At 49.1% G+C, this 22,845-nt stretch overlaps 1 protein-coding gene across 1 annotated transcript in view; it reads left to right on the top strand.

The window, feature by feature from the left end:
• The window catches only part of PAPPA2 (pappalysin 2), an 87,303-nt gene that overhangs the window by 49,403 nt on the left and 15,055 nt on the right, over positions 1–22,845 (top strand). Inside the window, exons 14-20 of the mRNA XM_062602201.1 lie at positions 4,427–4,598; positions 6,972–7,149; positions 9,268–9,481; positions 15,976–16,144; positions 16,848–16,980; positions 18,103–18,212; positions 20,905–20,976. Coding sequence (XP_062458185.1) covers positions 4,427–4,598; positions 6,972–7,149; positions 9,268–9,481; positions 15,976–16,144; positions 16,848–16,980; positions 18,103–18,212; positions 20,905–20,976 — 1,048 coding nt within the window. The remainder of the gene's footprint in view (positions 1–4,426; positions 4,599–6,971; positions 7,150–9,267; positions 9,482–15,975; positions 16,145–16,847; positions 16,981–18,102; positions 18,213–20,904; positions 20,977–22,845) is intronic.

Raw genomic sequence — 22,845 nt, 5'->3', positions numbered from 1 at the left:
AAGTTTTGGCCTTGTTTATAGAATTGGTCCCATTTCAGAGCAAACCTCTTATCATTCCAAAGCAGAATTTCACAAATTTCACATCTGAAACTTTCTTTGATGTATGAGTTGCGGGAGTTGGTGAGCCCAGCAAATCATGCAGCCTGGTGCTGACGTGGAATAAGTTAGGGAAAAAACTTGGTATTTTGTAAAAACGATGTTGACAAATCATTAGTTTGAGCTTCAAAAGCTGCTGGGATAAAAATGGAAATATTTCTGGATGTTTCATGCAGAAAAAAAAAAAAAATTAAAAAAAACATTTGGCTTGTCCCACATCTTATATGGCCTGAATCAGAAATGGGCAAAAGTTAGAAGTTTGCAGCTGTGATAAAGGAATTTCATTTATCATCAAAAAGAGAAAGAGCTCCTTCATGCTGAGATCAGAACTGGGCTAACTGCACCATTTCCTCGTCCAGCCTTCATTAGGGTGATTCCAGCAGCTGGGAACAGTGATTTATTCCATCACTTTACCCAAACCCTGGTAAGACATGTGGATCATGATGGGGACTTACCACATGGCTTGATTTCCTTGTTCTTGTTCTGCACTGTACACCATCAGGCTCAAGGGTGTCCTGGCCCAGAGTGGTGAAGTGATAGTCATGATGATACCAATAATAAAGCAAGCCATCAAGGCAAAGTACGTACATAGAAGTGATATATATCTATATATATATTATTTTTTTAAGCTTATTGATATATTTGAGAAATACATTGGGAAAATAAGCTTTCAGTGTTTGAGCCCCTCTTCAGGTCTGGAACAATAGCACCAGACTTCAAAGCTACACACAGGATGGGAATAGCTTCTCAGAACTTGAGTTAATAAGGTGCAGATCATTTTCAAAATAAAACCTAGTGGGTATTTGTGGGATAGGGGTGTCATTAGTCACAAAGAAAATGGCAACAAGTTAGTCATCTTTTGGGCCAAAGAGAAAGCTAATTGTTTGTAAAATACATCTATGTACACATAAAGAATGCCTGAATGAGTATATACATCTGGTGTATATTAAAGGAATTACTTTGGTATTATCACCTATGATTATCAATCCCTTATGTATAACTAATTTCAGATATAATAATACAGTAAGAAATTTGCTGATCTCTTGATCTACTTTATACCAGCATTGTCAGTTATGTTTCCAACCTGGTGGAAAAACAAAATGTGCCCAGCAGTGCTGAAAACGATCTGTGCTTCATTACTTGTTATTTAATAACAATGTTGTCCCGACTGACAAGGCTGCCCTAGTCAATGTCCTGTCACTCCACCAGTGTCAGCAGAGCTGCCCCAACCAAGCACTTGGCCTAGCTGGATGTGTCCAGAAGTGTAACAACCCCACCTTGAACCAGTGCCACAATGAGTGCTCCGTAACTCAACACAGCATCATGAGCAAATGAAGTTAGGTGTCTTGGGGCCCCAGTGTGGGCATCCAGCTTCCCTGCAGGCTACAGCTGCTTAGTGAACCCACCGCTAATCTCCTAACCCTGTTACCCAACATGTGGTCTGTGGTTTGGTTAGATAACCTCCATGTTCCTGGATGCACCCATGGGTAAGGACTTCCTTATGGTGGTGTATTGATGTAGCACCAACCACCATAGTATGGATGCTGAGCACCAGCTGCATCTCCTTATATGCCCATGGCTGGTAAGGAAGGGGATAGGATGCAAGAGCAAGGCTGGAAAGAAGAGCAGCTCAACTGCTTTCACACATGCTTGTGCAGAGACACAAAGGAGGTTTGGGACAGTGGCTTTGTCATGGGGAGGTGGAGTTGGGGATGGGAGCATGTGTATGCCTGGGGCACAGACAGGGAGCAAAGCAACCGCCTGGAGAAGGTGACTGCAGGAGGGGAGGGGAGAGGGCTACAATTGGTACCAGATGCCCTCAGAAGCTAATGACCTGACAAACGCTGTGCTCATAAAACAAATTCTTTAAAAAGGAAGCAAATGGAAATATAAGCTAGTGAAAGAATTTGCAGCAGCTGCCCTGAAACCATTTCTCACTTCATAAACAGGTCTGCATTGAAAAAACAGTCCCTTTCTTCTTGTTCTCCTTTGCGGTCCCCTCCCGTGCCCACCGGCTCTTTCAAGATTGTGGCCTGCAGGTTTCCACCATGCCTTTGGCTGGGTGGACTTGTCCAGAGTCAACAGCACATTGCATTCCCTTAACCCTCAGTGCCGACACAGACGTTTGGGTTTTTTTGGTGTCATTTGTGGGATTTCTAGCTGTGCATCCTTTGCTGAAGAGGTTGAGCAAATGCAAGAGGCAAAGGCTGCCTGTCCCACCTCTGTGTGAAGTGCACAAAAACTGTCAGCATCCACGTGCAAAGAAGGGAGCAGAGGGGAGGTGTTTGGGTGCAGCTCCTTCCCTTCTCTCCCCAGTTATCAGCTGAAGGTGCAGCACCTCTCCCTCTGCTTCAGGAAGGCTGATGTCAGTTTTTGCACCTATACCACTTGGTGAAAGATAACATCAGATAATCAGAGCGTTTTTCCTGTGGGAGCTGTTGTGTCAATCCCATGTCTTGGCCTCATTCCACCCTGGGTAATTAATCTACTGGCTATATTTCACTGATGGAGACCATAGTTCTCTGTCCAGCCCTCTTCTTCACTATAGGTTAATTTGTGATGCTCAATCAGTACCTAATGAATGGTTGTTGATGGGAAGCTGCTGCAGTGAGGAGGGGACTGTTTATTTTGAGGTGATGGTTGACACACTGCAAGCTTTCCTGGGACCTCATGCAACTTCAGGTGGTGCTCAGTGGAGGGTCATTCCTCCTTTTAGCTGCATCTCACTTCAGTGGCCATGGCTGCATCTGTAGAGATGGACAGGTGTGTGTTGATCTTAAAGAGTTTGGCATCAACATGCACAGGCTTGAAATGCCTTATGGGCCTGTGGGAAGAGCAGAGGTGCTGAGGACCAACCAACACCAAGGTGTCCTTGTCCCATGATGCTCAGAAACAAGGTATTGCTGTTCCCAGGGCTGCACTGTCCCCACAAATGAAATTCGGTGGTTTGTCTCTCTCCTATACAAGATTCCTGCCTTTAAAAGTTTATATCGATAAATACTGACAATATCCTGATGACATTTCTCAAAAGCAGTGTGGGAAGGGGTCAAGAGTGGAGTGAAGGAGACAGCTGCTGCAAGTGCAGCTTCTCCCTTCCACCACAGGCTGTGGTGTAGCTGTGTGGCCATGAAGCTTGGGCAACTCTGCTGCCAGGTCTGAGGAGGGGCAGCACACAGTTTGAACATCTCATGGCTGGTTCCCTAAGATCTGCAGAGGTTTCTTCTCCAGCTAAACCTTTCCTTGCAGATGGAGAATCCTCTGTGGATTCTCTGATGTCCAATACAGGGTTTGACATACTCATCACCCTTCTATCAGCAAAGACTTTAAAAAGGCCTCTTCGTCCTTTCTTCCTGACTATCTGTTGATGCAGATCTTGTCTTTATTTTGCCCTAGGGCTGACTGAAATTGAGGTGCAGATTCAAACATTCAAAAGGAAGGGGAAACACCCAGTGTTACTGTCTAGGCTTTGTTGCCTTTGAAAAGCACGGATCTCTCGCTGTTCACTGTGAGATACATGCATAAGCAGAGTATTATGGGAACACGTGTGTGAGTGGCTGCAATCATGTGTGAGGTGTACTCCGTGTGGCACTGCAGAGTGCAGTTTCAGGAGGTCTCTTGCCACAGATTCTCTGGTATCTACTGTGATTTGAGCATGTTGAAGATGAGAAATGGTCATGTGGTAGATAACACCTTGCTTTTGAAGAAGCTGCAGACTGCTTGGGATGGTGCTACAGTAACAGCTGGGTATTAGCTTTAACCCCTGTGCCTTCAGGAGTGCTGCTTGATAGGACCATCTGATGTCAATTTTCCTACTTTGGCCATGAGAGAATTGTGGCCTTGCTGCATATGCCCATCTCCCTGCCCTCTCCCTGTCACCTCCCTTCTCTTGCTTTCTTGCCACACCTACACTGAGCACCACCAGTCCCTTTGATGCTAGGCTGTATGCAGGCTCTGTGCAATGCAGAGTGCATACCCTAGTGCAGAAAAGCTGGAGTAACCCCACCAGACAGCATGGAATTTGGATGGAGCATTGTTTGGCTATGCCTTCTTTCATAAGCTTGGAAGGACAAGATGGAATGTGGGAAGGTATGGACTAGGACTGGGCTGAGCTCTAGCCAATGCGAAGCTGTGAAAAAGTACCCTCCTGGCATCATCATTAGGAGACTTCAAGCCTGCAAGTAGCTGGGGCTGAGGGATACCTATGCATCTCTGCAGGCACCTGTGACCTGCTGAGCATCCCATGTAGGTGTCAGCTGGAGAGAGCCCGTCCTAGCTAAAGAAGTCCTGGGACCCACTGGTTGATCCCTTCCCTCTTCTCTTTCCTCTATAGCTGTGTTCATGGTGCCTGTGCAGGATCCGGAACCTGCACGCGGCCGCTGCTTTCTCATGCTGCCACCCTCAACTGTACCTCCAATGGCCCGAGGCACATGGCATGCACCGTTGCCTGCGAAAAGGGATTCATCCTCCACTCCAGCAATGGGAAGAGCCTGGGATCCACACAGGTAAGCAGACCTCAGGGTGGAGGTGACCTCACAAGCTGTGCGAGGACCAAGTGCTAGTTAAGAGACACTTAACCATGCTGAGGTGGTTGGAGTGACCTCAGGACACCTTGTTCCTCCAGCCCTGACCTCCTTGCTTCTTTTCCATCAAACGTCAGCCCAGTGGAGGCTCTAGTACTGGATCTCTGTGCTGGTGGCTGGTGGTCCTGCTTTGGCGACACCTCTCCTTCCCTCCCCGCAGTCCTTCTAGCTCTCCCAGCCCAGTGCTGCCACACTCTGCCAGACCACTGCTCTGCCAGGCTAAATGCCGCTGCAGGTGGTGTCCCAAGCTAGGGTGTTGCACTCACACGGAGAGGTAGACATTTCTGTTCTCCACGTGGGCATTGCTGGGAGGGTTAACATCCCAGGGATGTCTTCTCTCTTAACGCTGAAGTTAATGGCTCAGGAAAAAATGAAGTCATTGCAGAGCGACTATATTTAGAGGCAGCCGACAGCACAGACAGCTTTTCTTCCTTTGTGTTACTTTGCAGTAGCACTGTCCACACCAGCAGGGCAGCCCAGAGGTCACCATGAAAGAGTTTGTCTTGCTTCCCATAGGGCTGGGGGATGCCTTGTAAAAGCCGCAAGTCAGCATGGCTCTTGGGCGTTGACAGAGGAGACGTGGGACTGATGTGTCCTTGGGTGCCAGGCTGCCTTGGGTCTGGGCACAGACCTTGACAGAGTTGTGGGCACAGTGTGTCCTGTCCTTAGGCTGTTCCTGGAGGGGGAACAGGAGTCTGTGGGGCTGAGCTGGTCTCCACGCTAACTTGAGCAAGAGCATGAACTTGCACAGGGTGGAGACTGATGGGAGGCAAGTTAGGCCATGTCAGCAGGGTGGACCTTTCCCCACTGGAAAGAGGAGAGCTGCAAGTGCTCGTGGCGCCTGTCAGGCAGGTTTCCCATGCTGCATCCATTGGTGTTTGCTGCAGGAGGGGTGGGTGTGGGAAAGGGCAATGAGGCAGCTGGGGATGCACCGTTCAGCTCCTCATCACCAGGGAGGTTATTAATTATGTGGCCGCATGGCTCTGTGGGCCAAGGCATGCCTAGGGAAAACAAAATGTTCCCATTCTCTGAAATGAAACCACAGAGAATAAATCTGCCTCGGGTGACAGTTTTCCTGCATTTGGCAGCAAGATGGGAAACTTCTGGACAGAGCTTCACCATGTGGCTGTCACAGCCGATGGCAGCTTGCAAGTGCCCTGCCCCGAGCCCTCCAGTGATGTTCCTGGTTTGGCTGTGTGAACCTACTCGTGTTGAAGTGTTTTAGGAATGTGCACACAGCTCTCCTCTGAGCTATCCTGTCCACCTAGTTCAGATACACCATGATTCTGCTGCACGCCCAAGAGTATCAGCCTCAAATTTAGTGATGTCCTTCAGAGCCACCATAGCCAGGTTCAATCAAAACATGCTGGCTGTGAGGACAGGTCACATATTTGACTGTATGAGCTGCATGGTTGTACTCAGCCAGTGAAGAGATATCAGGAAGATGTCTCTTTTGTCTGCAGCCCCACATGAGGACTGCTGAGCTGGGGTTAGCAGTCTGGGAGTGGAAATCATAGAACAGTTGGGGTTGGAAGGGACCTTTACAAGATCATCTACTCTAAACCTGCCGTGGCTAGGGACTCCTTTCACTAAACCAGGCTGCTCATGGCACACCGACATCCACCACTCTGCTTTGATGAAGTCTGTAGCACAGGTTGATCATGTTTAGTGATTGGACCACAGGGTGTTAGGTTCTCACGCAGTCCCCCAGCTGTGTAAGAGGGGCCATGTAATTAGGATTCTTAAATGAGGTTATCTGAACCTCTGATTTCAGTAGGGTCTGTGGACTGAGGCATGAGAGAATCAGTGCATTTGGGAAAAACAATAAACAGGACAGCTGCCCATCAACAGATGAAGTAAGACTTGATCTTCTAGGGGAGAAAATTGCAGCACACAGAGCTGGAAATAACTTGCAGCTCAGGAAGCTGTAGTGTATCTTGAAGGGATTTTTCTATTTTCTTTAGTGTGCTCCGGCACCATTCACACAGTGTGCATGCAGCTAGCATTTCTGAAGGTAAGCAGTTACAGACCAAGCACTAGAAGGTCTCTTGTGCAGGTGCCTTGCATGTTACCTCAAGGGCCATTCATTGCTTTCACACCCCGAATGTCACCCTGTGAACAGGTAAGGGCTTTGTGACTCAGTGTCCAGAGTGGGGAGAAAGGGCACATTTTGGGAGGAAAAATGGGTGAAAGCTCGCCTTTTCCTTGAACCTGGGTCAGTCCTTTCTGCTGAGGTGGTAAACCAGTAGATTAAAGCTCTCTCAGGGGTCTGATGGAGCCTTGCTTTCTCCACAGCAGGAGGTGGTGCTGATGTGCAGCTCAGGACGGTGGGACAGATCTGTAACTTGTGACCCTGTTGACTGTGGTGTTCCTGACCAGTCCCATGTGTACTACGCTGAGTTCTCCTGCTCCAAGGGGACCACTTATCTGCAGAGATGCTCCTTCTCCTGCATCCACCCAGCCAAGCTCCAAGGTATGGTCTGGAGTACTGAGAGATTTAGCCACCCTTTTTGGTGCCACCTTTCCGTGCCTGTCCCAAGTTGTTCAAACAGAGCATTACTACTTTGAATTTCCCAGTTATCCTGGCTTCTGCCAGCCGGGTAGCCTTCTGAGACACTTCTCGAAATGGTGAGCATCCAAACCCCCTGAGTGGAGACACCATAGCATGGATAATTCCCTCTGACTCCTATCCCCCAGCTGGCAGGCCTTATCCACCCTGGTGTAGGGATGTCTTCTTCAGGTATCTGGTGAGGTCCGTCAGCCTCCAGTATTATGGGGACAAGGGAGCCAAGAAGTGTGCAGGCAGCCAGCGCAGACAGACAGGGGACTTCAGAGAGCCAAAAATGGCTCAGTGCCTGGTGGCTGTGGGAAAGCCTGTGGTTCAGGAGGCGGGGGGCTGTATAAAGCCATAAAGCCTGATGCCCACAGCTGTAGAACACTCTGGGAGATGTTCACCACCCAGACACACAGCAGTCCCCCCCAGACATGCCATGGCCTGGCTTTCATACTGCCGACTCCATCGGTAGCCGCAGGAATGTTTTGAAGCCAAGTCGGAGAAAAAGAACTACTGTTCCTGTCTATACAAGGCTGAGCTGGATGGGATTTTGGGGGTAATTGCCTTGACAGCTTCAAGCATTGAGACTTTATGTGAAGTTTCACTAGCGCCTTTGCTCTGAACAATCACATACAACAAATCATTTTAATGGGTGTCCTATTTTATGGAGACATTTATAGCAGAAGCGTATGAAAATAATTTACTTTTTTTTTATTTTATTTTATTTAAGTTAAATCTAAGGAGAAAAAAATGCAGGGAATTAAGGTCTTCTTTCATGCCAGGGGGATGCCAGTAGATCCCCAGTGTGAACTGATCCAAGGGGTAGCACACGAACAATGACCTGACAGCCCAAATTCGGCACAAAACGATGCCCATTGCCTTGCATGGGTCAGCTGAGGGCAGGGCATTAATCTGATCTTTCACTTACAGCTGCCCCTTGCTGCTGCTGAAGTCAACAGGAGGTTTGCCATAGGCACTCTTGGTGGGAAGGCGTCCCCTCGGTGGAGCACCCTGGGTGACTTCCAGCAGCTGACGTAACGGCTGATGGTGCTTGGCCAAGGCTGCTGAGCCATCGGGTAAACTCTTAGAGGTCCAGCTGACTCGGCTGAGCTGTCGAGGCAGAGACGTGCTTGATGCTTGTTCTCCCCAAAGGCTCACATCCTTACGGGCAGGCTCTCAAGGCTAATAAATGCTAAGAATAGGCAAGGAAAGGATGACACAGCTGCACGGTGCTTGAAGGCGGAGGATGACCCTCAGCAGCACTGGCCCGCCAGGAACACAAGTGCTGAGTGGAGGTATGGTCTTGCCCCTGGCCCAAGAGCAGTTGTAGGCAGAGCAGCGAGCCCCAAAAAAAGGTGTTTGACGGAAGCATGGAGCAGTCTGGCTGCACTGGGAACCTGCTGACCTAAACCTCTCAGAGGATTCCCATTCACTTCAGTCCAGCTTTTTTTCTTGCTCAGTAGTTCCCAGCAAACCATGCATCATCCACACCATGCAGGTGATGCAGTCCTGGACACTTACTATACGCACTCAGAGCTGTACAGTTTCAGCCACCCACTAGCTCGGTCTACCAGACGCTCTTGTTTTGAGGGACAGCAGAGAGCTGGACTGTAATAATGAATCCAAACCTTTACCAATGGATGGTTTGAATTTCCAGTCACACCAGTTAAGGCTCCCACACCTGTCTTCCTGGTGCTTCCTGTCTTTCACTGCATGTGCAGCACAGGGTATGACAGCTTGTAAGGGTAGGTAAGGGCAAGCTGCAGAAAGCGCCTGGGGAGAATGAAGGTGGGCTGAACAGAATATGACAGATAGGTGTCATACACAAAAGCCCCAGCACAGTGAAGGCTGTCCTGAGGCATCACCAGAGAGGGGAATTTTAAGGGAAAGTTTTGGGTCTTCATATCTGTTGCCTGCCTTGGCATCAGTATCCACTCTAACAAGAGGACTTTTGCTGGTTGGTCTGAGCTTCCCTCAGCAGGACTCCATCCCTGGGTGAGCTGTAACCCCAACATGCTGCTTCTCTTTTGGAGTCAGGAACAAACCAGTGGCTGACCTGCCTGGAGGATGGTCTCTGGTCACTCCCTGAAGCCTACTGCAAGCTAGAGTGTGATGTACCTCCCGTGGTGGCCAACGCCAAGCTCCTGGTCCCACGGTGCTTGCAGGGGAACCATGACGTGGGCTCAGTCTGTCGCTACAAGTGCAAGCCTGGATACCATGTGGCTGAGAATGCAGCAGGAAAGCCTAAGAAGTAAGTCTGTGAAGGGTCTGTTATCACTGTTTCCTTCCTCCTCACAGTGTGAACAAGGAGAGGTTATAGTGTGCTGGCAGTCTTGAGGAGTTGGTGTGATAGGTACATGGAAGAGCAGCTTGCTCCAGTCATGCTGACTTCATGAAATACAAGAGATATTCACCCTGGTTTAGGCGAAAGCAGGTGGAAGCAAGATGTAAACTGCTGTTGCACATGTGTACTCTAAGTGCCTTAACCTAAAGCATGCGAATTTTCCCATGCACCTTGGTGAAAATCAAGCACATACAGAATTGTTTTCAGACTCTCAGGTAACTGGATGTAATGGATGCTGGAAGATTCCTGGAGCTGCTGTCTTTCCTAAAAGCGATAAAGCATAGATCAAGGCACTGGTTGTAAGAATGAATAACTGTCTTTTGTCAGGGTTAGCGTTTTACCCCCTGCACATCTTGGCTAAATTTAATCTCAAGCACTGGCATTTCAATTGGAGAAGATTTTCCCCAATGCTTCAGGGAAGAATTCGTGGCAATTCACTAGCCCTGCACTCAGCCAATATCGTGGCGCTGGGGGTAAAGTAGCATTTTGTCTTGCTATGTCTCCTGCTGAAGTCCCCATTGGGTATGGTCACTAAAGATTTCCTGGCATTGACCATGTCCTCCCCAGAGTCTTGATAGTAGCCCAGATCAGGTAATTATGTGCTAATTGTTTAATGCCCCCTTCCAGTTTTAATTGAATGCAGACTTCACCTCTACTTTGCTCTGGGGTAGGGTTGTTGTACTCTGGGAAGCAGTTGCCAAATTTCTTGCCTTGTAATGAAGGAAGTGGTTTCTGTAAACAGCTCTTCACAGTGTTAGGAACATTTCTTGGGCCAAGGGGAGCTGAGCAAATTATGGTTACAGCTACAATCACATGGAGTGCTTTGCAGACTGCAAAGCAGCTTGTGTGCCTGTGGCATTTCAGGCACTGGATGTGCGATCAGATCAATGCAGCTTGAAATGTTAGGCCATCTCAGTCATGCCGCAGCAACTGCTGGTAAAAAAGGATGCCCTCTGGGAGTTCCCAGGGCTCCTCTGATGTGTGTGCAACTTCCCTATCCATGGGTCTGAACAGCCTGTGAGACAAGTCCAGGAAAACCATGTGAGGTGGTTTACATTTTCGTAGCAATGCATGTTGACATAGCATTTTCAAATTTGCTAGTATCGTTGCTACTGATTTGTCTAACATCTTGGCAGAGTAATGATTCTGTTATGGTAAACAAAAAATGCATTAATAGAAAATGCATTGCGTTATCATGCAGGTTAACTGGTATGTGAGTGGCCTGATTCAAAGCAAAATCCTCTAGTTGAAAGTGTAAATGTTGGTGTACAGCCTTATCCAGAGCTCTGCATATATACTCAGCATGAGTACAACCCCCTTGGCACGTGTAGGGAGTAGTAGCTACTAGCCAGTAAGCAGGCCAGTCAATTGCTGGATTGCTGGAAATCCTTCTGAATTTTCAGGCCTGGCAGGCAGAGGATGGGACCTGCTTGAGTAAGCAGTTGCTTTTTTTGTTCAGGCCAGTTTTGGAGAAAGCAAGCTGTTGAAGGTAATGGAGAGCTCTGGAAAGAGCACTGGTGAGGTGCACATTCTGAATATGCTGGTGTGTAAGCAGGGTCTCTGCTGATGATTTGGACATCAGGTTTGGGGGTCTTCTGAAGTCTTTCTGGGTTTTCTGGGTTCAGCAAACTGAGTTCTTGATCTACCGTCTCCCTGCTGTCCATCAACCCAGCAAGCACCAGCCTTACTAAAGGATTTAGTGCTGTACAGGTGTTGATAGGCATAAGAAAGCAAGACTCTATATGTACTATATATTGCACAAATGATCCATGGATACTGGACAGTGGATACTGTCAGGCATAATCCATGGCTAACACTGAAGACTGCATGCCAGCTAACTAGCTTAACCTTGGAAATAAATTCAGGCTCCCTTTGAATTATTCTAGCTCTAGTGATTTTTAGAGGGGAATGACGGAGGGAGTGTATTCTAAGAATCTTGGTCATTGCCTTTGAGGGCTGCTTGTAGGCACCTTCCTCAGGGTTGGCTCTGGATCTTCTATTGACAGGGACAGTTAAGCTGTAGTATGAGCAAGCAGGAATTAAATTCAGTCAGGGCTCAGCATCACCACTTGACTAGCTGCCTTTTTGATCAGCCTTCTGCAGTCTTTCTCTCTAATGCACCTCATAAAACACCATGGCTATTATAGCTGGACTGAGGGCCCAAGTCCTGGACCTTTTGCTCCTCAGTGGTAGAGCTACAGTGCCCACCTTATGCAGGCCTGACCCACGGCTGGAATCCAGCTGTCTCTGTCCAAGCTGAGATGCTTTTGGACAGAGATGTTTGTGTGATTCCCTCACTTCTATTTTGTTAGTTGAATTTTACTGCAGGGGCAGTAAGGATGCTTTAGGAGGCTCCTGCAATCTTAGTTGAAATTTATTTCCCATAGCATAAATTCAAGAGAAAGGAGATGAAGAAATCCATTGTCTCAGAGAAGATGCTTTTATCTATTAACCTGGGTAAGGGAAGGCCCTTCAGAAATCACTGCTTGTCAACAAGAGATTCTTGAGGAAATGTTGATTGTGTAATCAAGATCCTGTCAGAGATCTGTTATTGTTCTGCTGGCAGGATCATCTGACTGACAATGCTGACATGAAGGTTAAAACTTCTTTGACTCTTCCTAAAGGAAGTCTGATTGCAGCCTGGTTTCCAGCTGCCAAGCTATTTCATATCTAACCCTGAAACAATGGCAAAAAGGGGAACTTAACATATGCATTTGTGCTCTGTTTCTGGGCAGCATCTGTCCAGTGGCAGCACCAGCCAACCCACCTGGATCATACAGTGAAATGAACTGTCAAGGAACAATGTTTGACATTGTCCGAATCTGCAGCATTGGAAAGAGCTGGCCTGAAAGTCAGGGGTCAGAGACTTTGTGCAAATTAAGCATCACCCTCTCAGTGGTCCTTGCTATTGCTTCCGCCATGAAGGACCATCTGAAGCAGCTCACTAACACAGAAATATCAAGGGCATCCTTTAGAGGGGCACTCTAATGCTGAGAGGATGCTTTCAGTTAGGGGACCAAAAAGGTCAGACCCTGAAGAGTGGTTGTTTCGCTTGCCCAATGTAGGATGATTCCCTGGAGAGATCTGGAGATCTCAAAGCTACCTTTGTGAGGGGTTGAGCCCCTTCTGCTACCAAAGAATGAAGCAAAAAGAACTGGCATCCAGGTCTTTTCAGGCAACTTTGAAAGTCTCAGCCTGCATTTTGACCAGAGATCAAGGCAGCACAGGCCCCTGATGAACTTCCATGGAGGTATCAGCCCCTCTGACTCCTCTCCCCATTTGAAGACTACAGAGACCATGAAAGAGTGAGAGGAGGCAGGAGAACATGGAGGAGAAAATGGACTAGGAGGAGTTAGCAACCAGAGGCTGGAAATCCATGAGAAAGATGACTGGGCAAAGCAGGACAGCCTAACCCAGGGCCATTGGAGTTCAGCAGGGCACCAGGCCACTATGCATTTGTGGTGGGTGCAAAGGTGTGGGGTGCTCACTGCTCCTGCCCACATCTGGCCCCTTTCAGATAAAAGGCAAACACCAGCACAGCTGAGAGAGCCAAACTGCCAGGTAAAGAAAACACAGGCTGTCAAGTGGACTCCTGTGACTCCTGTGTCATTTCCACCTGGAACTTCTCTGTTAAAGATTTGTTGCCCAGGCCGTTTGGTGCATAGCAGCAGAGATCCTACAAGCTTTCTTTTCTTTCGTATTGCTTTCTTTCAGTTTACTGCCAGATCTCCCTCCTTCCCCCTCCCATTCATTTTGAAGCTGTGAGTCTCCTGCTGTGGGAGATGAGGCTTTAGGCTCATTTATCACCATTCCTGTACAGAGGACCTGGTCCCTGCATAGTGGCTGACCCATTACGTGGCTGGATGCCAGCCAGGCTCCTGCATGCTCAGCTTCTGGAGCCAGGTGAGCACCCACGCCTTCACATCAGATGCAGCCATGGCTGGCCTTGGATGTCTCCCCTGTCTCCTCTATCCATTAAGCATCTGCTTGCCTGCTGGGAGAGGAAAGCTTTGACTCTGATTTTCCTGGCTTCCTTGTTAATCCTTGAGAAATGCTGCTAACCCAGGTCAGAAGTTGGGGGGGTCTGGAAATTTCAAGCTGCTATGAGGTTGTGTTTATATATATATATATGTTTTTAAAATGGCTTTCCCTTCCCTTCTCCATGCCTTAATATGATCTGCTCAATTTGTGCATGTGGCAGTGGTCCGCACGCCACCTTCTACATTGGGGTCAGCCCAGGTTAGCCCTGTTTGAAGTTCCCCAACATGGATGCTGGCAGTGGGATGAGCCTCTAAAGCAAGATGGTTTCTTCCCCCACGTGTAAGGGGGTGCAGGTCTGAGGAGAGGTGGGAGAGGCCATGCATGCACTGGCCCCTGCTGGGGTCACTCCAGCACCACATCAAGACAAGGAGCCCTAGTGAAGATGATGGAGCTGCAAACCACAGCGTGCACCTGTGCAAACTGCAATTCCCACAGCGTGTCCTCCTTGTGCTCAGCTTCTCCACCCAGGTTTTCATGTGGCTCCTGGGCAAAGGGCCTCTGATGTGATTTGGAGGAGCAACAGGGAGGTGTAGTGGCTGCATCAGTTATAGTGTGGTGGCCAGTTGGGCAGTGGGAAGTAGTGTGTAGCCGGGGTGCTCCTGGTTTGTAAAGGAGTTTACACAGTGCTTGAGGTATCGCTGTTGCAGTGAGGCTTTGCACTGCCAGTTTGCTGCTACTGGCATCAGCTTAAGCCCCATTGATTTACCCCTTGCAAATTGTACAGCAGGATCACACCCTGAATGCCAGGTAATTCAAGAAGGGGAAAATGCTGCTGGAGTACCTGGACATGCAACACAGATCTACCCCTTGGCATGTGCCTTCACTTGCCTTTAAAGGTGGGAAAAGCAAAGCATTCAGACATGGGAGGATGCAAGGTGTGATGGGGACATCTTCAAAAGGCAGTGACCATTATCCCAATGGAAAGGGCAAGCAATCATGAAAGTTAAAATAGGGATGGGCTAAAACCACAGACACCCACAATGGCATGCAGGGCTCCTCCTCTCCACCGTTCAGAAACAGTACATAACTGCAGTACCCTTCAGTCGACTCAAGGCTACTTGTCTAGAGGGGAGTGCAGCACCACTTGCTGGTCAGGTGCTTGTACCGTGGGCACACATGGCGTGGTCTGGTGGGAAGATTTGTGCAGAGCTCTGTGCCGGGGGACCTGTCACATCCCCTTCCTTGTCTGCCTCCACATCACCCGCTGGAGCCTAAATTCACCACAACAGGAACCTGCTGTCCACCACATATAGTCTTCAGGAAAAACAGATCCCTGGTTTCTGAAGGGAGAAGGGGAACTTCCATGAGCTGCAAATTCTTAAAAAGAAGAGAATGTTTCAAAAATCTCTCGAATTTCCCTTTTAGGGGTTCCCAGCAGACGTATGATAGGGATGGCCAGTGGTTCCTGCTCCAGGTCTGGTGGTGGTGTGAGGATGTGGTCCCCTCACCCCTCTGGCCTGCGTGACCAACCCTGTGTATTGGGGGGCAGTTGGCTGGCCCTATGCAATATTTTGGCTGCTCAGAACAAGGGGCAATTTAGTGTCTCCTACAGGGGTTTCTCTAACCCAGTTAAACCCCCTCCACATACCTGTGGCATGCTATAAAATTCATAACTCAGAGCCTGGAGCCCTGCCTTCTGGCAGTGATGGTGGGAGAGGGCAGGGGCAAGCAGCTGGAGCAGGCTGTGTAGCAAAGAAGGATGGGGTTAGGGGAAAAAGTGTCATTAAAGACAGCAATTAACACTGGCTCAGGTAAAACCTGTCAGCACCATCAAAACCTGTGTGTCAAAGTCTGGGGTTGCGGTCCTCTTCTGGGAGAGCAATCCCGTCCAGCCTGATGCCTCATGGGGTTTTGATGCCTCGATGTAAAAGATGTGGTGTCTGTTGCTGCCAAGGACAGGAGACTAAAAACCTGCTGGGCTCTGCTCCTGCTCTTTTTCTTCCTTTCTTTTTCATAATTTTCTTGGCAAGTAGCCTGCGCCTGGGCTGTTTTAGCAGCAGAGAATAGTATTGGTCTGCAGGGATATGACGGACCCTCGTCAAGAGCAGGATTGACAGAACTGGACGGATTACAAAGAGGAGCCTCTGGACTAGCTGGGTGCATGCCAGCAGGATTGACTGTTGGAGGCTTGCTCCATCCATGCATAGCAAAGTATGTAGCTACTGGGGGTGAGACAAAGCAGCCCAGGACCCACAGAGGCTGTGGGGCAGATAGATGGTTTAGAGGCACCACAAGAGATGAGGAGCAGTGGGAAAGTGAGCAAGGAAAAAGCATCTGGTGCTCCTAAATCATTGCAATCTCCCCTGGAAGGAGAAAAGGTCCTGGCTGAGTGGGGGTTTATCCCTTCTGTGTTTTCCCAGGAAGTTCCTGAAGGTCCAGTGCCTGGAGAGCGGGCAGTGGGAAGAGGGGCGTTGCATCCCTGTGGTGTGTGAGCCACCCCCTCATGTCTTCGAGGGCATGTACAACTGCACCCAGGGCTTCGAGCTGGACAGCCAGTGCGTCCTCAACTGTGAGCCACAGGAGCAACAGGTGAGTGACCTGGGGCGCAGGCAGAGATCGGCCAAGTGCTGTGCTGCAGAACACCTGAAAAGAGCAGGGCTCCCTATGCCCCGCTGTGCAGAGGGGCCCCATGGCAGCTTGGCCATCCCTTGTACCTTCAAACAGCAAGTTGCCCTGCAAACCCAAAGCTTTTCTTGCTGGATACCAGCCATGGCACAGAGCGCACCACCACCTGAGGATGATCTCCTGCTCTTCCAAAAACCAGTGGTCTTAAGCAAGCCTGCTTCTCTTGAGTGAAAAGGGTTGGGAAGCAAAAATAGAGGATTTCCAATGGGTCTGGGGAGCTGCTGCGAATGCATTCACCTGGGATGATGGGCGACCTTGCTGCAGCAGGCTTGCTAACCAAGGGGCTTACCTGGGGATGGAGGCTGCTGCCTGCCTGGCTCTGCCACTCATATTTCTCATCCAACCTGCTGGAATGGTCTTGTCAGAAGTGCAGTTGATTCCCTCTGGTGGGATCCAGCAGCAGCTGGAAAACAATTTGCTTTCTCGTCAGTAATGCAAAGCACACTTAGGCTGGACCAGATTGCTGCAATCCAGCTGCCCTGGAGAACTTCCCTCTGGACTTTGCTGGTGCTTGCATTTTATTCCCCTCAGAGCTGGGCAGTGGCCAGTCAGGGTGAGCCCTGCTGCTGCTGGTAGTAAAGCTGGCTGCTCTCCCTCTGTTTTGCAGGTTCCCATCGTCTGCACCAAGGAGGGCTCATGGACAGAGGAGTTCAAACTGTGCGAGAGCTTACGTGGCACCTGCCCACCACCCCCAGAGCTGAATTTTGTGGAATACAAGTGTGAGCAGGGGCATGGCATAGGTGAGGGCTGACAAAAGCTAAACCAAAACCCAAACTTCATGTTGACTCAGCCCTCCCACAGAGCTGATGGTCGTGATGACTCTTCTTCTTGTACCAATCCCCACTAGATCCATTAAAAATATCCTGTTTTCTTTTTCATTCTCTTTCTAAACATAGAGCCAGGGTTGGCTTTAGTCTTGTGCATGAGCTGGTTGTAATCATGGGCAAGACTCAAAGCTAAAGCTGGCTCCAGTATAAGCATCTCTCCTTTTCAGAAGGAGCAGGGACTTGTCTCTAGGGTAAACCCAGCCCTTTGCAGTAACTTTTGTAATCTCTAGCCTTTCATCCCCCTCGAGGTCTCTCTGCTTGCTACTGCTGCTGACATTTGCAGGGTTAATGTGGCAGGTCCAGATAAAAGTCACACCAGTTGCGTGTAGCAGGGCACTTTTGCCAGTTGAGGGACCACATCATCCATTTCTTTCTCCAGGACTTGGTCTCTGTGCTTTCAGGAGAAGCTGCAGTGCTCAGTCTGGCATCCCGCTGGACAGGATGCTTCAGCAGAGCCAGTATCATCCTGAAGCAAACACACCACTTCGCCGGGTCTGATCAAAACAGGCTGAGGAGAGTCCCAGGGCAGGGCCTACTAAGGTTCAGCTTTGGGCAGACCTGATGTGAGGCTGGGCTTAGGGCTGGGATCCACCTAGTTTTCCAATGTGTTTTTTGCAGCTTGTTTTATCTTCCTGGGTCATAGGAAGGCAGTGGGAATCCAGAGCGGCAAAAAGCTTTGAAAGAGGCTTCTTAATATTTCAATAAACATTCCATAGCACCCAGGACAGACTTATTTTCATGCTGGATCCCATGTCCTGCCATCAGGGCCTGAATCTGTCTGTTAGGGTACCTTCAATTTTCCCCTCATGGGAGAAGGGAACTGGCCACAACTCCTGTATATTCTTGAATAATTCAGGATTTGGAGAAGGAATTGTCACCCCAGGTTGGGAGGAGAAGGTTCTCCTCTATGTCCATCTCTACCCTGTAGTGGAGTAGTGGATGTGGTAAGGAGCCTACACATACGGGTTTAGTGTCTCCCAGAAAAACATCATTGCCTTGTTCCTGAAGTCCTCAAGGCTTTCTGTCCTCCTGCAGGTGCTGTGTGCATGCCCTCCTGTATCATACCTCCCAGCGACCCTGTCATACTGCCCGACAACGTAACTGCAGAGACGATGGATCACCGTCTGCAGCCCACCAGAGTCCAGGTAAGCAGGAAGGTGGAGGCAGCATAGAGGGGAGCCCCTCTCTTCTCCTCTCTGATGGTTTTTATCTGAAATTTCTACCTTGTGTGAAGAAGGGTAAGGTTTGGAAAGACAAGCAGCAAAAGTGAACTCTGAGTTTGTGGGGTCCAAGGAGCTGCCCAGGCTGCATGCTCTGGAGGTATCTGCTGCTCCCCATAACCAGGTTCTAGTGCCAGGGTCCTCCTCCCTCTCACCATTTCTTTCTCCTCTTCCCTCCCCTGCAAATGCTACTGCACAGCCTCCTGCTGTCCCATACCAAAGTTCAGTTCAGTAAGTTATCAGCTCCTAAGCCAGCTTTCAAGGAGTTGCAGGATACCACAATGAATGAAGTTAAATGCAGGAATCCCACTGATTTTTCAGGGCATGCTGCATGTCTAAACATGCTAAGCTGCTGGGTGCGGGGATAGGAAAGGCTGCCCCTGCATGGTGTGAGCCTGGGTCCCCAGTTACCTGGTAGCAAAGATGGAACCCCAGGTAGGCATCTCCCTGCCAGGGAGGAGGCAGGGCACTGTCAGCTGAAAGGTGTCTCTGGCTGCCAGGACCCGCTGGCCGGCCTGTTGCCTCTGCTGCTGGAGCTGGGGAGCCTTTCCCTCCCCATCTCTTAGTCATTTTGTAGGCAAACCAGCTCAAATAACTCAAATAGTTTGGATCTTCCAGGCACAAATTTCCCAAAAAGCAGCTCTGCTGGGGTAATATTTCTTAAAATAAAATGAGATGCATAGAGAAGGAGGTGGAACAAAGAAAAGCAAACAATCTTCCCAGGAGCCAGCGCTCCCATCCAAACGCTTTCCCCTCCTCCTGGGAACCCACAGGAGGCCCAGCATCGTGCCTGTGGATACTACTGTACATTGCTTTGAATCAGATCCACGACAAATCGCTGCCGGGGGGTGAGGATGCCTGGGGTGTGTGGGACGGTTAAGCACGAGCCTTGGAAGGAGTCCTCGCCTTTGAGAGATCAGATGGCTTGGCCTGTCAAGACAGTGGCGTTCGGCTTCCCTTTTGCCACGGCTGTGGGCTTTCGTGCGAGGGAGGCATTTTGTAGAGAGGAGGAGGAGGGAGAAGAGGTGTTATTTTAAGAAGCATTGCTCCCCCGTGCCAGGAGCCCTCTCCCTGCACCGTCTTGTTTTCCTCTCTGCCCTGGCTCCTGCCTCTGCTCCCCTCTTAGCTCCTCCAGGCCTCCAAGAACTTGCTATTCCAGGGAGCTGCCAAGCTTCCAAGGTGATGGAGAGGATGGGGTGAACCACACAGGGAGCTGCAGAGGCCACTCGTGGAGGGCATGGTCCTGTTCTCTTTTCAGCTCTGATTCGCTGAATCCTGCAGCTGAGCAGGTTTTGCCCTCTGCCCTTTTTTCCCAGCCTGGAATATGAGTATACTAGTATGAGTATGCTAAAATGCCATTCAAGTTGCACAACAACCACCTATGAAACACCACAGTAGGGTTAGGTCGCAAACATCCTTTGGACTGATCAGGAATTGGCTAGCTCATTCAGCAACCCCAGCCTTTGCCACATCTGACAGTTCCTTCCTGCAGGTCTGCCTTCCCTACGCTGGCTGGGGGTTGCCAGGACCTCATCCTGCACTAGCTCCATCACTGTCTCAATTGAAGATGCAGCAGAAGGACCTGCAGCAGGTCTCTACATCTATCTCTCACATTTGGGGATAGGGCAAGCAAAGCTGCCCTATCTCCAAATGTTATTCCAGCCAGGGATGCTGGAGCTGTTCTGCCTGCTGCTACACATTTCAAATGGGAGGCTAGGAGAAAACATATGTGCCCCTCTGTGCAACTCCTGTGCTGTGAAGGGCATCCTAGGACACTTTCACAGGCTAGCCGTTGTTTTATGGAGCCTCAGATTTCAAAGTTTGCCTGAGCTTTAACAAGGAGGAAATTGCATGTGCGGTGGGGCTTTTCTTCCCCCTGTATAATGAGTGCTCCCCACAAACCCCTGCTCAATGAGCAGAATGGTGAATTCCAGCGCAATAAAACCGAGCCCTTCACATCTTGCTTTTGTGTCCATTTGGCTGCAGCAACTGAGTTCATGTCTCGTAAATACCAGCAATAACAGCCCTGCGAGTGAATGTGAGTCTGGTGTATCTGCTTCAGGCCAGGTCCAGGGAGGTGAGTCCTCCTGGGACCTGGTCTCAGAGCCTGAGCAGGGATCAGTGAGCAAATTGATACAGACACTGAGTGATAACTAGCTGAACCTGCATCCTGTGTGATTGAGAAGCTGGTGAATCCAGCATCGTGCAAAGGGGTGATGGCAGACATCAACCTGCCATGACCTTGAGTGGCTTCCTGCAAGCACCAACTTCTGGCCAAGTCAGATACTATGAGCTATCCAAGCTCACTTCTCTGGTGGTCCCCACCACCTCTCTTTGTTCTCTCACAGTTGTGCATCTATATGCATCTACATATACATGCATGTCTGTCTAATGTCTGCCTTAACAATGTATCCTGGTTTGTGGGTGAACCAAACAGGTTGCAAAGGGTTTCCTTGCAGGGCAGAGGTGAATGAAGAGGGTCCTGGAGGTGCCCCTGCTTTTCTGCACCGCAATGAGCAATGCAGTGTTGTGAGAAACCCTCTGCCTCTAGAAAGCACTGGTGGCTGTTGATCTTCCTCTGCCACCTCCCCTAACCACTCTTTTTTTCCCTCCTCAGCATATTGTGTGCACGGGTAGGCTGCGGTGGTATCCAGACCCCTCTGTCATTCACTGCATCCAGTCATGCGAGGTAAGTCCCCCCTGCCCACAATATGAGCTGCCTGCTCCTTGCAGTAGAATTCGTGGCAATATGAAGACTTGCTCCAGCAAAAACCTGGGTGGCTTTGACTTCATATTTACTCCATATGAGCTGGGCCAGGGCTTGTTGGCTGACCAGAAAGGCCAGAGAAGCATCTCTGGTCTCCTGCAGCCAGGGTGACACTGGGGAATGAAAGCTGCAGAATAACCTATTTCCTTCTTAGCCTGTAGCTTTCTGGCCAGGCTAGGAAGAATGTTCTAGCAAAAGGATTTCACTGGCAAGGGGTATCCCCAAAAAGCCTGTGCTGACTCCAAGCCTGAATATTTCCTTAACCAGAACCGCAGTTCTAGAGTAACATGGATCCAGAAAAGCCCTGTGTGACTCACGCGTCCAACCAAAACAACTAGGATTTCCAGCCTTGTACATGCAAAACAAACTGCTCCTGAAGAATCTGCAGACAAAGAATTCCTTGCAGAAATTGGTTAGCCACTCATTTCGCTTTGAATAATGACCAGGCAGGAGAAAGTCATAGGCAGCCTGGAGTCAGTTCACAAAGGAAATTAAAAATAGGCAGTCTTTGTCAAGCACTACTTGTGAAAAGAGAGGGTATTTTGGAATGCTCTCTGCTAAAAATTTAGGATTTTTACCAAAAAAAAAATGTAAATGAAGTTTGTACAGTAAAAATAGCTTTGGGTTTTGCTGATAATTTTTTTAAATGGGCTCTTTTTAATGCAAATGATTACTTTTGTTCACTGATTCTGCCTAGCTCAGCTCTTTGTCAGCTGAAGGGTTGTGGAAAATGTGATGCTGCAGGGGGCACGTCCCCAGGAAGGAAATGTTCTGATCAGCAGAAGGTGCAGCAGTTGGTTCCCGAAGTCAATGGCTGTGTTGTGTGTGTCTACTACAAAGCATGGGCTGCAAGTGTAGGGGAATGAGATACTGTGTGCTAGTGAGGTGTTTGATAGTAGAGAGCTTAGCAATGAATCCTGTGGCATTTTGGGAGTTCCAGGTCTTTTTAAATCCCATCTTTTAGTTCAGCTCTGGGGCAACATGTTTGAAGTAGGATGGGCTTACATGAAAAAAGGAGTCCAGACGGTTGTGGTGATCCTCTCTGTGCTCTCCTACTAGCAAGGGAGTAAGTGCTCTTTGTGCTCTTTGAGTCCTTCCAAAATAAAAACAGATGGGGTGTGAGGTGCTTCATCTTCCCTTCCTGTGCAGCTCAGGTGACAGAAAGTGGGCACAGACATGAGGATGCTCCCTTAGGCTCAGGTACACCAGACCAAACCTATCCTTTCCTCCTCGTGTACCTCACCTTGGATCTGTGTCTTCAGCAAGAGATCCCATAGTGGATGGTGGAAACTGCCAGCTTATTTGTGTATTTGTGTGTGTGTGTGTGTGTGTGTGTGTGTGTGAGAGAGAGAGAGAGAGATAGGCACCAACTACCTGAAGTCCCAGCATCTTGTAGGAACAGTCACTATTTCTTCATTGGCCACCATGCTCATGGCCAACATGACCTCTTTCTGCTCCTGGATGCTTGTCATCCCCTTTTGGAAAGCAAACCTAGACAGCATTCTTAGCATAAAAGAGGTTAAGGAAGCAAAAATCATGCAGTATCCTACCAAAAGGTGGAGAGTCCATGCTCTTCATCAAGTCTTGAAGACTTTTTAATGTGTTTTCTGCTTTCAGTTAATCTTTCATCAGCAATGACTAAGCAGTACATACTCTTCCAGCTGAGGTCTCAACAAAGGCCTGCACAGTTTCCTTGTACTGGGGATGCCTCTTTTGATAGGACACAGGATTATATCTGTTATTTCTGCAGTTGCATCAGTCTGGCAGCTCAGAGATATCCTGAGGTCAGCA

Source organism: Pezoporus occidentalis, unplaced genomic scaffold, assembly GCF_034315485.1.
Source record: "Pezoporus occidentalis ecotype Australia unplaced genomic scaffold, CSIRO_AGI_Poc_V1 ctg76, whole genome shotgun sequence".
Classification (NCBI taxonomy): Eukaryota; Metazoa; Chordata; class Aves; order Psittaciformes; family Psittacidae; genus Pezoporus; species Pezoporus occidentalis.
Note: the sequence above shows the minus strand (reverse complement) of the source record. Positions and strands in the feature narration are given on the sequence as shown.